Below are 14,642 nucleotides of genomic sequence, written 5' to 3' on the forward strand. Positions count from 1 at the left end.
GCGCGACACTACTAACAATGGTATGCCCAAAAATGCGCTCTTCTAACTCGATAAGCCTATGCTTAAAAACTGAAGAACCCCATTCATCATCATCATCATCAGCCTGACTACGCCCACCGCAGGGCAAAGGCCTCTCCCGTGTCTCTCCAATTAACCATGTCCCTCAGCAGCTGCGGTCACCGCATCCCCACAAACTTCTTGATCTCATCCGCCCACATGACTTTCTGCCGTCCCCTGCTACGCTTGCCTTCTCTTGGAGTCCACTCCGTTACCCTTAAGGACCATCGCTTATCTTGCCTTCACATTACATGCCCTGCCCAAGCCCATTTCTTCCTCCTGATTTCGATTAGGATATCATTTAACGCGCGTTTCTTCCCTCACCCACTCTGCCCGCTTGCAGTCTCATAACGTTACGCCTATCATTTTTCATTCCATAGCTCTCTGCGAAGTCCTATACTTAAGCTGAACCCACTTTGCTAGCCTCCACGTTTCTGCCCCATAGGCGAGTACCGGGAAGATACAGCTGTTGTATACTTGTCTCTTGAGGAATATTGGCAAACTGCCGTTCATGATCTGAGAGAACCTGCCGTATAAGCTCCACCCCATTCTTATCCTTCTAGTTATTTCCCTCTCATGATCCGGACCAGCTGTCACTACCTGCCCTAAGTAGACATATTCTCTCACTACTTCCAGCCCCTCGCTACCAATTTCGAACTTCTGTTCTCTTGCTATACTGTTGAACATTACTTTGGCTTTCTACACATTAATTTTAAGACCTACCGTTCTGCACAGCATGTCTAACTCCTTGCTCATGCCTTGCCGCTCATCTCGTGAGTGGCTTAGCAAGGCAATGTCATCAGCGAATCGCAAATTACTCAAATATTCTCCATTAACTCTTATACCCCACTGTTCGGGTGTTAAGTGAAACGTCCGGTATAATTACGCATATATGCATGTCACTGTCAAATTCTACGTCTAATGCACCGTGAAAGGAAAGCACCTCGACAGATGCCGCTGAATCCCGCGCTACACAGTGGTAACTGTTCTGCGAACTTTTTTTTTTTCAGAGCAAGGCAGACTCGTGCTGTGCGTCCCCATGTTTCTCGACTCACCCACAGCGAGACCTGCGAGGTAGGCGGCGCCAAGTGCGCTGCTCTCCCGGTTCGATGAGCGGATGACGGGCTCCTGCAGCAGGTCGGCCAGCAGCTGCATGAGGAAGGGGTTCTGCGCCACGCCGCCGCTGAACCTGAGCAGGACAAGGGAGCGCCAGCAGGTCAGTGCCTCAAGAGGTGAAAAAAAAAAATTCAGGGGGGGGGGGGGGGGCACTTTGTTGACCTAATGTGCGGTGAGGGGAAAGCCTTAAGCCCCACCTTAATGAACACTTCCGAGGCGTACACGCGAAGCGCCTACGCGCACGGGCATACGCTGGAGCCTGTCTAAAGCCCCACCTCGATGGACACTTCCGAGGCGTACGGGCGGAGCGCCTACGCGCACGGGCGTACGCTGGAGCCTGTCTGCGCATGCGCGAGGCGCGACGCGCGAGCAGGCGCGAGCGGGGCGCAGATATCTGTGCATGTCAGATATCGGCGCCTGCGCACGGGCGCTAGCGCGCGCGTCGGAAGCGGGGTCCGGTCGACAACAATCGGAGGACCGCGGGGCTCTCGAGGACTCTTTTCTTCATAGCTTCGTGTTCCCCGAATTTTTCTTCGCGGTTTAATTCGTCCTTTCAGCGCCCCCCAACCATCTTTTGTTCACGGCTTGACATTCTTTCAGTCGGCTCGGGAGGGGGAGCGAGCCAGCACCAGGAGCATGGAGGTGAATGCCAGTTTTCGACGCCCGTTGCGGCGCGTGCTGGGCGCGCAGGCGCTTCGCGTGTACGCCTGGGAAGTGTCCATCGAGGTGGGGCTTTAGCATGCTCGAGGCGCTAGGCGCGAGCAGGCGCGAGCGGGGCGCAGATATCTGTGCATGTCAGATATCGGCGCGCGCGTCGGAAGCGGGGTCCGGCTTACAACAATGGGAGGACCGCGGGGCTCTCGGGGACTCTTCTTCCCTGCTTGAAGCTCTTTCAGGCTCCCCCAAAATTTTCTTGGAATCCTTACAGCGCCCGAACTATCTTCTTTTCACTGCTTGACATTTTCTCAGACGGCTCGCGAGGGGGAGCGAGCCAGCACCAGGAGCATGGAGGTGCGTGCCACTTTTCGACGCCCGTCGCGGCGCGTGCTGGGCGCGCAGGCGCTTCGCGTGTACGCTTCGGAAGCGTCCATCGAGGTGCGGCTTTAGGCGCGGTGTTGCTGCTTGTGTCACGTATGTGTTAAGATATTGAGCTTCGCCTCTAAGAGTGAAACGCAACAGCGTCTTGCAACGCTGCCAGGGAGTCCACAGAACGCCATCGCCCGTTAGGTTCTACGCCTTGCTCGTCGGTAAATTGGTTTTTGAGGAAAGGAAATGTATCTGTCTCACATACCTCGGTGGACACCTGAACCTCGCTGTAACGTAACAGAAAGGGAGGAAGATGGGAGTGAACGAAGATACCGTGTTCACTAGACGCGCCTTTGTTCATTCCAAACCATCGAGCTGGCATGGCGGATGTGCTTCGAAGAACCTTTCCTCGAAGAAAAGATTTACCGCTACACCCGCATGGCATCAGGTTCTTACCGGTAGGAAAACAGGACATCCCTTATGACACTATTATGCTCCTTGGCCCCCATAGTTTATGGAAAACAAGGACACAATTCAACAATGCAGAAGTAGTTGTGAGATCTCCACGCGAGCATTTCATTGAAGGTGTCATACGTCTGAGGGAAGTGTATCAGGCACTACCTGATCAGCCAACTTGACAAATGTGCTGGATGACTTGGTTGAACTGAAAAAATTTTAACCTGCCGTGTCAGTGCAAGTGTTGCTGACATGTTTTACTTCTTTGTACCCGTTGTGAAAATGCAATAAAGAAAAAAAAAAAGCTGGCATGGCGGAGTGGTTAGCTTGTTCGTCTCGCACTCCGGAGACCGGGGTTCGATTCCCGAACTGGACCAATTTCCTACTCGGTTTTATTTATTTATCTGGCCTGATTAGAAAGGTTAATTAGGCTAATTGGGTACTTAAGCAATTAACTAAACTCAGTCCCACTTACTTGGAGCATCATTATACAATCCCGTTAATTGGTTGCAGGGTTACTAGCGAAAGTACAATTGGCCCCGTTTGAAATTTGCGCACTGTGACGTCATGACCGTTTCGACCAATTGAAAAGCGTGACATTTCTGTCGACAAGTCCTGCTTACAACGATGAGGTATTAAAGGCTTCCGCCTTGAACGCTTTTCAATTGGTCGCAATGGTCGTGACGTCACAGTGCGCGAATTTCAAATAGGGCCAATTGTGCAACCATGCAACCGATTAAAGCGATAGTATAGTGATAGTGATGCTCCAAGTAAGTGGGACTGAGTTTTGTTAATTAGTTAATTAATCAATTAGCCTAATTAACCTTTCTAGTCATACCACACCAATAAATAAAACCGAGTAGGAAGTTCGTCGAGTTGGGGAATCGAACCAGGTTCTCCGAAGTGAGAGACGAGCACGCTACCACTCCGCCATGCCAGCTCGATGGTTTGGAGTGAACAAAGGCGCGTCTAGTGAATACGGCGTCTTCGTTCACTCCCATCTCCCTCCCTTCCCTTACGGCGAGGTTCAGGTGTCCACAGAGATATGCGAGCCAGATACATTTCCTTTCCAGAAAAACCAATTTAGGTACGAACAAGGCGTAGAGCCCAACGGGCGATGGCGTTCTGTGCACTCCCTGGCAGCGTTGCAAAACGCTGTCGCGTTCCACTCAAAGGCTTTTGCTTCACCTCATTTTAGGGCAACAAAGTGCCCCCCAGAATTTCTATACGTTCTTGCTTCGGCCGTCGTTAGCTTGAGATAACATTTTTTGTTTTTTTTTTTCGTGTGCTGTACGCTTACATGTGACAGTTAGTATTAGGCGTACAAAAGGCCCTGCTGACGTTCAAAGAAATTACAGAAGACAGTTTGGAAATTCTAAAGTGTGTTTGGCGAAAGCCTTGTGGTCGACCCACTGCCGCTGGCGGGCTTCCGCATGTGCGGTTTTTATTGTATTTAGCGAGTGCGGTCGCTTTTTTTGTAGTAGTGTTTTAGAGCACAGCTCTTCGGCGCCCATTTCGCGGCGTCGCCGTCCCCGTTGCCCGTTCGGCGTTCATTGTGTTTATTGGTGTTGGCGTTGACGTTTTACACTCCGATCATTTTAAGGAAAGGAAGCGCTCATAACTGGCTCCCTGGATCAGTGAACGCCTGAATCCCGGTTGTGTTGTTGAGCCGCCATGAGCCATTGCCTAGCAACCCTCGCGGTGGACACCCGAACCCACCGTACAGGAAGGGAGGAAGTGGGAGTGAAAGACGAAAGAGGGGCCGTAATGAAGAAAATGAAAATTGTATTTGAGGAAAGGAAATTACGCAGTAACTCTCTCGCAAATCTCGGTGGACACTCGTCATCCGTTTGCAGAGGAAGGGAGGAAGTGGGAGTGAAAGAAGGTACAGAAAGAGGGCCCGTAGTGAAGAAAATGAATTTGAGCAAAGGAAATTACGGAGGAGGTTGCGCCGCTGCGCGGAGGAGAGGCCACAGTTGGCACTATTCCTGCGCAAGGACGGACACCACGAGCATGAGCCAGTAAATGCTTTCGCCTTATTAATACCGTGCCACTACATTTACCTGCCTATAGAACACGTAACAATCGGCATAAATGCATCTGTGCCATGCCTTGCAATACAAGGCTTCGCTTCACGAGTAGACCTCTCCTATGTTCATTAAACTCTCTCCCTCTCCTCAACAGTAGATGCAGACACGCCTCGTGTATGACTCTAGACATGAACACTGCTTGCCCACCTCATTTGCGCTCACTTCGTGCTTCTGCTCACTGGCGACTCACTTGAACGTGATGGCAGGCTGACAGATTGTGTATCACTGAATTATCTGAGTGTCACCGGGTGGTGGTGGTGGTGAAAAACATTTATAATGCAATAAATATTTACAGAGAGGTGATTGGGGTAGGCCCTATTGGCCCTTTCCCCTAACAATACTAGGTGGAGCCCCTATTCCGGGGCCCCATTGGCAAGCAACGCCGCCCGCGTCCGGTGAACCAAGGCCTTTTGGGTCTTAAGGTCCTGGCAGCCGAGCAGGGCCGCCTCCCAGTCCTCTCTGGTGGGGTTGGGGTTGGGGGGGATAGATGGGTTTGACTGACACGCCCAAACCATGTGGAAGGTGTCAGCCACCTCCCCACAGAACTGGCACGTGCCATCAAAGGATGTATTGAAATGTTTAAGCACCGCCGGGCACAGTACAGTGTTAGTAAGAATTTTGATGAGGAGGCGCTCGTCAGCGCGATCCAGACCCTTACAAGGGGCCGGGTAGCGCCGGTGCTCCTCCTTGTAGTAATCGGTGATTTGTTTGAATGTAATGGCCAGATTGTCCGATTGGGAGTACCCTTCCAAGGACAGGGAGATAGCCCGGGGAGAGAGTGCGCGGGCGGCCTGATCGGCCTGTTCGTTTCCCTGGAGTCCCTGGTGACCGGGGGCCCAAATCAGGTTGCGTGGAGTTGGATCTTCAGATCGACAGCTATATTCCAGTATGCGCCAGGCAAGCGGGGGAGCCCAGCCCAACTCGTAGTTCCGACAGGCCCCTCGCGAGTCGGTGATGATGTGTTTCGACTTGGGAGTAGTGAGAGCAAGAGCAATGGCAATCTCCTCCGCGTGTGTTGCGCTGTAGGCTTTGAAAGTGAGCCCGTTGACTGTGTTTGTGTTGTGTACGACTGCGGCCGTGTACCACACCCCGTGGTGTGGGCCGGCAACGTCCACGTAATACACATGTTGTTGGTTACCATAGTATCGCGCCAACGCTTCCGCGCGCGCCTGGCGACGACCGCTATGGTCTTCTCTGGACATGTTGCGGGGAAGGGGTCGGACCCGGAGGGCGCGTCTCCAAGGTGCTGGCACTCTCTCCCTTTCCTCAATATGGTAGTCATGTTTGATGTGTAGCCGGTCCAAGAGGCGGCGACCGGACGTGGTCTGTGCAAGACGCGTGTATTGGTTGACTAAGTGGGCCTCTCGAAGCTCCCGAAATGTGTTCACCACGCCCAAGGCCAGAAGTCGCTGGTTGGACGTGGTGACCGGGAGGTCGAGAGCCCGCTTGATGACTTTCCGGTGGATGACCTCCAGTTGGTCATCATCATGTTTGCGCAGGTGCAAGTAGGGGGTTGAGTAGAGGATTCTACTCGTTACGAAAGCATGGGCAAGCCGCAGTGCATCCTTGCTTCGTAATCCGCCCCGCTTGTTGGAGACCCGGCGGACCATGCGGCCCACCTGGTCTCCCACCGTGCGAAGTTTGGCTAGGGTGGTGTCGACTCTGCGTTGGTGGTGTATGTAGAGACCAAGGACGCGGATCTCCTTGGACTCCCGGATCGGTCCCGAGGGGAGACTGATGCAAAGCGGAGTTGTGTCCCGAGGGGAGGGACGTATGTGCACAAATTCTGATTTAGACGGGGCGCACTGGAGTCCGCAGTAGGCCGCGTAGTCGTCGACTAGGGTCGCCGCTGCTTGCAGGCAGGATTCCATGTGGCCCAGGTTACCTTGCGTGGTCCAGATTGTAATGTCATCCGCATAAAGAGCGTGATGTATCCCGGGCAAAGAGGACAATTTGGAGGGAAGATGAAGCATTGCCAAATTGAAGAGGAGGGGAGACAGGACCGCGCCTTGAGGTGTTCCCCTCGAGCCGATGGTGTATGGCCCGTGTTCCGCACGGAAAGTCCGGACACAAGAAGAAAAAAATGGCTGAGGCTTAGCTAAGGTTAAGCCTAGTCAGATGCGAAGCATATTGATGGCTAGGCTTGGTAATACATGGCTTTCCTTGGTTGACGTTCATCCCGCTCTTCATCGGTCTCTGTGGCACGCTAAAGCTTTCGCTTCTCGTTCAAATCAGCCCTGCTTCTAGGCGGCATCCCAACACCTGGCCGCCTCGTAAGTGCCCGGAGAGCGAGGCAAGCTCAGCTTTATATCGCTGCTGTAGCGTCACATGGTCAGCTGCAGCGCCTCTGATGTGGAGCCTCCACCGCCGCGGCCGACCGCGCGAGCCGGCAGCCCATCTCTCCTCTGCTGTGACGTCATGTTGTCACGTGGTCAGCCGCCGCGCCTCTGATGTGGAGCCTCCACCGCCGCGGCCGACCGCGCGAGCCGGCAGCCCATCTCTCCTCTGCTGTGACGTCATGTCACGTGGTCAGCCGCCGCGCCTCTGATGTGGAGCCTCCACCGCCGCGGCCGACCGCGCGAGCCGGCAGCCCATCTCTCCTCTGCTGTGACGTCATGTTGTCACGTGGTCAGCCGCCGCGCCTCTGATGTGGAGCCTCCACCGCCGCGGCCGACCGCGCGAGCCGGCAGCCCATCTCTCCTCTGCTGTGACGTCATGTTGTCACGTGGTGTCACGTGGTCATGCTAAAGGTCAATGGTAGCTCCACCGCCGCGCTCGACGGGCTGTAGTGTAGCTCTAGTAATATGCTTCGCATAAAATGCGCTTTCTGCTAGACTAGTGTAGGTTTCGATACAAAGAATAGGCCCCTCTCCACTCGGTTAAGCTGAAGGCGACTTAGGTGGGCTAGCATGTTTGCCCTTGTTTAGGTTTGCTTGCCTTTGTTTTGCTTTGTGCACCCTTTGTTTTGTTTTTTACTCTGCCTTAGTAAATAGGGCCACAACGCGTGGCGCATTGCGAACTTTGTGACGTCATCACAACCTGCCCCCCATTGCCGGTGGCAGTTCAAATTAATGACTGGTCGCGAGAGGTAGCTCGGCAACCTGGGTCTTTCACAAGCCCCACCGGCGGCTGCACCTCACAAGGACACATAGCGGCTTTTTCGCTAGTGACCGATCTAGTGCTGGAACATTAAAAATTGCGTCTTTGAGAACACATTTTCCTTAAGAACTGGCTGCACATGAGCAATGCATGATTCTGATCACGAAATGTTCCGCAACCACTGCATGATCACGGCCGCCAGAAATGGAGCCGACGGTCATCTTCACCTTATGCGACCGGTGGCAGACAGCCCGCGGGTGTCCCTGAGCACGGCGTGCAGCTGGAAAGCACGGAAGGCCAGCGACTCGAGCATGGCGCGCACCAGGTGTGCGGGTCGCGCCGACGCCGACAGGCCGAGGAACCCGGTAGATGCGTACGCGTCGTTCACCGGGGCCTGCGAGGGTAGTGGAATGCGACACCGCAATCAGAAGGAGACAAGGGAAACCCCGCCTTCCGCCACTGCGCACACTGCAAAGCCTCCGCTGGCGCAGGCGCTGACCTTGGGCTGCCCTTGGCTGAGGATCGGGCTGCGCCACCCTGAAGTCTTCGCATTGTCCGGAAGCTAGAGCTTAGAAAAACTGCTTACACGGATGCGGCAACGTCGAAGTTAGCTGCACGGATTGAATTCAGTTATTTTCCTTTCAAACCTATAGACGAAGGCTGCAGCCGCCACACACCTACCAGCTGTCCCGGGAAAATGAAATACAGACGGTACAGTACGAACAGGTGCGCAAACTACCCAAACACTGCGGCCAAATGCGCCGGTTAGTTTCATTTACGACGCGTGCCCACCGCTTTTTGTGAAACTGTGCCAGTAGTTGCTCTGGACAAATCAAAATATCAATCTTTCATGCCATCATCCGCGTCTCCCATTTGTTTTTTCACTGATTCAAGAAAGCAATCACCTTGCCAAACACTTTCGAAAGGAAACTTATCAGAGAATAGACAGTGTGCTATGGTGCGCTACACTAACCCCAGTGCCATTAGGTCGCTTTGCTCAGCCCGCACAAACGGGTCTAACCGCAGCACTAACCTGGAGCCCGCTGAACGCCGGAACGAAGAAGACCCCGGCAGAATCTGCAAAAAGAGAAAACCACACTGCAGGGATTCTTTCGGGACGGCTTCAGCGGAGAGAAAGTGGAGAGCCACCAGGATGTGCGCCGCTGGCCGGAAAGTACACTTCACTGTAGCCGCGAACAGTCGCGTGTCTGAAAGAATGCGCCAACTTGCCCGACATCAACGATCCTCAACCACGTGGGCTGCAAGCGTCTGAATCCATCACTTTCAAGAGCTCTAGCCTTTGAGAACAGTCTCTGTTAGGCACTCTGCACTTTTATGAGCATCACCTCCATGTGGACACGTTGCGAGGACCGGTAAGCAGTCAAACTGCACCATGTTTGCTGTATAGTTTTGCTCTCCTTTTCATTCTACATCCCCGGAAGGAAGACTCAACAAGTCAGAGCTGCGGTCAATGCCATTAACTCTCAGCTGCTCTTCCCTAAAAAACCGTGACACGGTCATTAAACGTTTTTTGCACACCGGAGACGTATTAGCGGAGACGTATGCCGGTTCATAACTACAGCGCAAACGACAGGACAGAGATGAAGAAGGGACACCACACAGCGCTGCTTCTTCATCTCTGTCCTGTCGTTTGCGCTGTAGTTATGGATCATCAAAAACACCAACTCGCCCAACAAATGCGTATGCCGGTTACTCGAATGCCTCCTGCGTACATGCAGTGTCATGGATGGGACCAGGCGGGACCAGTGCCCGTGCGCGACAAGCGTCAGGTATACCGGTCAGGTATACAAAAGCCTCTATTATCAACCCTGTTTCGCGAATTGCTTGAGGAAAGAAAATTTTGTGCCGGCAGAGAAAGGCGGCAGTACTATCGCTTGCTAAACGCCCACATTTTCTAACGTTAGCACAGATATCTGAGCTTTCGGGCGTCCACTGACGGCTCTGAGCATTATGTGTAGGCGAAGTACATCGCGACCACCAAGTCGCGCATCTGGGCCCGGTCTGGGCCACCTCGATAGGGCGTCATTTGTGAACTGTCTTTTTTTTTATAGTTTATAGAGGTTCAACGTTCCAAAGCGACTCAGGCTATAAGGGACGCCGTAGTGAAGGACTCCGGAAATTTCGACCACCTGGGGTTCTTTAACGTGAACTGACATCGCACAGCACACGGGCCTCGAGAATTTCGACTCCGTCGAAATACGAGCGCCGCGGCAGGGATCGAACCCGCGTCTTTTGGGGCCATCAGCCGAGTGCCATAACCACTGAGCCACCGCGGCGGCTGAAACAATTTTTAACCTTTCAACGTCTTCCTTGCCTCATTGCCTAGACTAGAGGTTAATATACCAAAAAAAACTGGACAAATACTTTAATGTAGGTCTCCTTCTTCGCTTCGCAGCGTAGCTAACAAGCAAAGCGATCGGTAACAGCAGAGATCAGTGAGAAGTAGCAGCCGCAGAAGAGAGTCTGCGACATAGAGGAAGGCACTTCTGATCAGACACCCTGAGTTAAGCCACCGCGTGCTCCTGGGACCGCAACCTTTACCTCTTCAGTGAATAAGTGGCAGGAACAATACGCCAATGATTTTGCTTTTTCGCCAAAATGAAGAAAGAAAACTCTAGACGTCTCATTCGCCGAAAATAAATGTCTGTATGTACTTTCACGTCAGTTTATCATTGAGCTACCTGCAATCTTTTCTCAGACTTCGAGCTTTTTATCTTGTGCACATAACAGTTCAGTGTCTCCGTTATAATTCCAAGAGTGTGTCTTCAAAGGTGCACTTTTTAGACGTAATGCGATAGGCTAGGCTCCCAAGAATGGCAACCAAACTCAGGCTTATCGCTTGCGGAAACAAGTGCTTTTGCTGGGAACTGATACAGCCTGACACCAAGGCATACACAAAATGGCCGCACTCACTCTGAACACACTCCGCTACGGAAGCGCTTTCCTCCGCATCCTGGATCAGACCTGCGGTTGAAAAAAAATATCGCAGAGCACAAAAAAAGGGGTGGAGTACACCAGCCAGCCAGAAGTAGCAGCAAGACAGCTACCACATCAATTCTTCATACAGGGCGTTCCATTATCATGAGCAAGGAGTCTTGGAAGTTCTGAGACACTTTTTTGCATGCTCCAAACGATACCTGGCCTGGCTGCTATAGCCGGCTGTCTCAGCTTTCTGTGTCTTATCCGCCTCTTGCCTTGCACGTTATATTTCGGTTCCAATAAAAAATTAGCAACGCTCATTTTGCACATTTTATTTTCCTCAAAATGACTTTGTCATTTCTTACTGTCGCTTGTAATCATATTACATATAAACTGACCACTCCTTTACGTGGTATTTGCGAGCATTGGTTTTCTCCGCACTCAGTGTGAATTACAGACATTAAAAGGCAATTGAAAAATTTCACAAATTAATTCAGACTACCATTTATAGTGCAAAAAGCTACGAAAGCGCTTATGTTACTTGTAAATGCACAGTAACATTGCGGTCGTAAGTTTTCCCCGTAAACCCCGTAGCAGTTTCCAATTTTACGATTCTATTTTTTACGCGATGTTGTTCCTTCTGCAGCTTTTGCATCGCAGATAGCTCCTGGGCCAAGTTAAGTTGCTAGCTGCTCCTTGTAGCCCTAGGCAACATCCAGTGTTGTGAAGAATGAACAGTTTGAACACCAGGCAGCATGGTATCTGGTAGCTAGTAAAGGCCGAGCATAGTTCCCTGGTGAGGCAACACTATTCTGCGTGTCTCCGCGAGGAACAGAGAAGAGTGATGGTTATTGCTGGGGCTAGCAAAGCCCGAAAGTTTTCTTTTCACACTGCATAAAGCACTTTCTTCGGGCCCCATAACGTCGAAAACGGCCTTACACGTGGCAAACAGAAATACCAGTTGGTGCAGGTAGAGCGCTGGTGCAAAAAAAAAGAGAAGAAAATCCCAATAACTCTGCACGTGGAAAACATGCTTTCTAAGTGCAACTTCTAGCGGCACGTAAAGGTCCGAAAATTAGTTTTCTAACTTCGCCTAATTAAACCTTAAAGTCAGAGGTATTCCTTTCTATGCGAAATAAGCCTTTAAAATACCTTCTATCTCTCCCAACAGTGACTCCGGCTGTTTCCTGAAAAAGCACCCCGTTTGTTCAGCATACGAAGAGCATTTTACTAAGATGAACCTGAACCGGCAGGTGAACGCACATTGTTCAGAATGAATAATTGCGTTTCTCTGATGCCAACGCGAATGTTGGCACCACCCCTTTGGGAATATAAGGTCCGTTCGATTTGCCTGCACTCCCTGCACCAGTTCTCTAAAGTTCCGCGGCAATGCCGAGAGCGTGCAGCGCCAGTTCCTGCATTTCAAGTGCAGCTTGGCACTGGCTGTCGTCTGCCATCCTTGGCGTCGCCACCCAGCCAGCAGCGTGGTGCCCATGTATCAACGGCCGCCAACACCCCGAACCGGGTGAAGAATTTTCAGACAGCACATCATAGCAGCGAGGTGTTGCCATGCGTCAGCCTCGATGCAACCTCGCGGCAGCTGAGCGAAACGCATGTGTGTTCTTTTGCTGAACACGATTGAGGTGTGTGCGCGCGCCAACTTGCATGTTGAGAGGTTGCTGCAACAACGTGCATAATGATGCATGCACGTGTTTACTTTTTAGTTGACATAACCGGCTTCGAGTACTGTTATAACTTTACGGTTCCGTCGGTGGTCGAGAGATGCAAGGTACGTGCCAGCGAGGGCCGCCGTCCTCCCCTCCGCCGCCGCCTTCTCGGGTGGCCAATCTCGTACCATCAGTCTGGCCCTTGTGGGGCACCATTCTCTTCGACCAGTGGGGTAATGCATCTCCGCCGTTTATCGCGAAGCGCAAGCCGTCGTCGCGCAAGCCGCCGTCTGCTTCCGTCGCGGCTGCAGCTGCACCATTTCGGCACCGACCACTGAGGGGGTGCACAGTTTTCCTGAACTAGACCTGCACAACGTGTGCACTTTTTTTAAACGAATGGCGAGGTGCAGCACCTGCGAGAACCAGTTCACGTAGTGCAGGCGGATCGAACGGATTTACAGATTTGCTGTATATAAGCTCCCTACAGGAGTAGTTCTAATGACAGAAACGGGAAGAGGCGTCCAGGATGATTCTGGCACGGCGAAGACATGACTATGCTCTTACCTGATGCCCACCAGAAAAAATTAACGGGCGATGAAAGCGACTGATGCGTAGGGAATGCGTTAACACGTGGACTAAGATTTCGTGAGCGCTTTGCGTTGACGAACTGAATTCATTCAGAGCAATGAAATTTTAAGTTACTTGTTGCCCTGCTGCGGTGGCTCAAATTTCCCGCTATTCTGTGTACCTTCCCCCATACTCGTCAGAAGGTGCTGCTAGTTCAAGGCAAGTCATTGGAAAAATTTTCCAGGAGGTTCAAGTAGGTGCAGTGAGTGGTAAATCTGTAGAAACAATTGAACACCTCATACAAGAATGTGATGGTATCCATCCTGGCGGCGACAAAGCCACATTCACTCTCCCTTAGATCCTAGGGTTTAGGGATAACAATGTTCATGTGAATGGATCTACGATGGAAGTTGGCAAAAAGCGATTGGAAGATTGTTGGCTCAAAAGCAGAGACGTGACATAGGGTTAGAAGTGTAGGACTGAAAACGTGCTTAAAGAAAATGCCGAATTTCAAGTCCGATGTACAACTCCATTAAAGAGATATAAAGAAAAAATGAAAGAAAAAAGCCGAGCGTGGTGGCAACTCCCACCCCCCTGTTTCAAAGGGGACGATTTTATCTTCCATCTATGCTGCCGCGCAGTATGACTTATCCATGCTCGGCAGATGGCACTTCATTGCCCCTTTCCTTTTGGGTCCATGAGCCCTAGTGCTTTTGCGTTCGGAACAGGATGAATGTTAACAAAGACGACGACTGCCACAGCACAGCGCGAAAGGCACGGATGAACGTCGGCAAGGACGACTGCATCCAAAAGCACAGCGCGATAGGCTTCGTTCAGCGAATCCAATAGGAAGATATCTGAAAATTTCGAACATTCGCGCATCTAAATCTACCACTCACCCTTTCGGCATTTCGTGAAGAATGATAGAAGGATAACTTTTTTTTTCGAAAATCAGTCCTGAGACATAGAAGAGTGCCGTTTCGCTCTATAATGTTTCAATATGCACATGTACTATTAGTGTTTTTTAAATATTTCTGTAAGAAATGATTTGATGTATACACTGACGGTATAGTTAAGCCTTTATTTTTTAAGTAGAAGTCTTACTTAGCTTTACTCCACACAAAAGGCTTTTGTGAACACGCTGACATTAAAAACTTGCTTGTTTTCTTTAATTATTCAGTAACCTGTGGATGATTTAAAGAGGGTGTGGTCATCTCTTAGCAACGACAACAGCTATTCGAAAACTAACTGCTGCTCTGAAATTTGCGTAAAATATTAGTTTGAAGACGTCTTGAATTTAGAACAGTAAGTTGGGAAAATATAGCATTTGTATGTTTCTTTTTCAGCGCACAAGTACAAGCGCTGTCGCGCGTCATTGTCTTCTATCCTCTCTCCCTTTTTTTGTTTTTAAAAGCTGCGCTGAAAAAACAAAGCGTATTCTGTCTCTCTAGTCATATGTGCCTATCGCGCTTTGGAAGCCATCGCTCCAGCGCTGCCCAGAAGTACAGCCTCCCTGATTTTTAATAATATAGCGCGAGCGTCGACCGAACTGCTGGTCAGCGCCTTATAACGGCGATAAGCGTGCAACAAGGCGAGAGTTCGCGCACGCGCACGATGACATAGC

General features: G+C 51.2%; 1 protein-coding gene across 2 annotated transcripts in view; it reads right to left on the reverse strand.

The window, feature by feature from the left end:
• The window catches only part of LOC149345160 (glycerol kinase 5), a 178,668-nt gene that overhangs the window by 14,279 nt on the left and 149,747 nt on the right, over positions 1-14,642 (reverse strand). The window contains exons 13-16 of one of the 2 annotated variants that reach the window (XM_089546469.1): positions 10,779-10,829; positions 8,878-8,921; positions 8,072-8,238; positions 1,113-1,246 (exon numbers count right to left, since the gene is read on the reverse strand). In XM_089546469.1, coding sequence (XP_089402595.1) covers positions 1,113-1,246; positions 8,072-8,238; positions 8,878-8,921; positions 10,779-10,829 — 396 coding nt within the window. The remainder of the gene's footprint in view (positions 1-1,112; positions 1,247-8,071; positions 8,239-8,877; positions 8,922-10,778; positions 10,830-14,642) is intronic. The other variant, XM_089546470.1, reaches the window with a different exon arrangement.

The sequence above is a fragment of the Amblyomma mixtum genome, chromosome 5 (assembly GCF_055824585.1).
Source record: "Amblyomma mixtum isolate Tamu chromosome 5, ASM5582458v1, whole genome shotgun sequence".
Lineage (NCBI taxonomy): Eukaryota > Metazoa > Arthropoda > Arachnida > Ixodida > Ixodidae > Amblyomma > Amblyomma mixtum.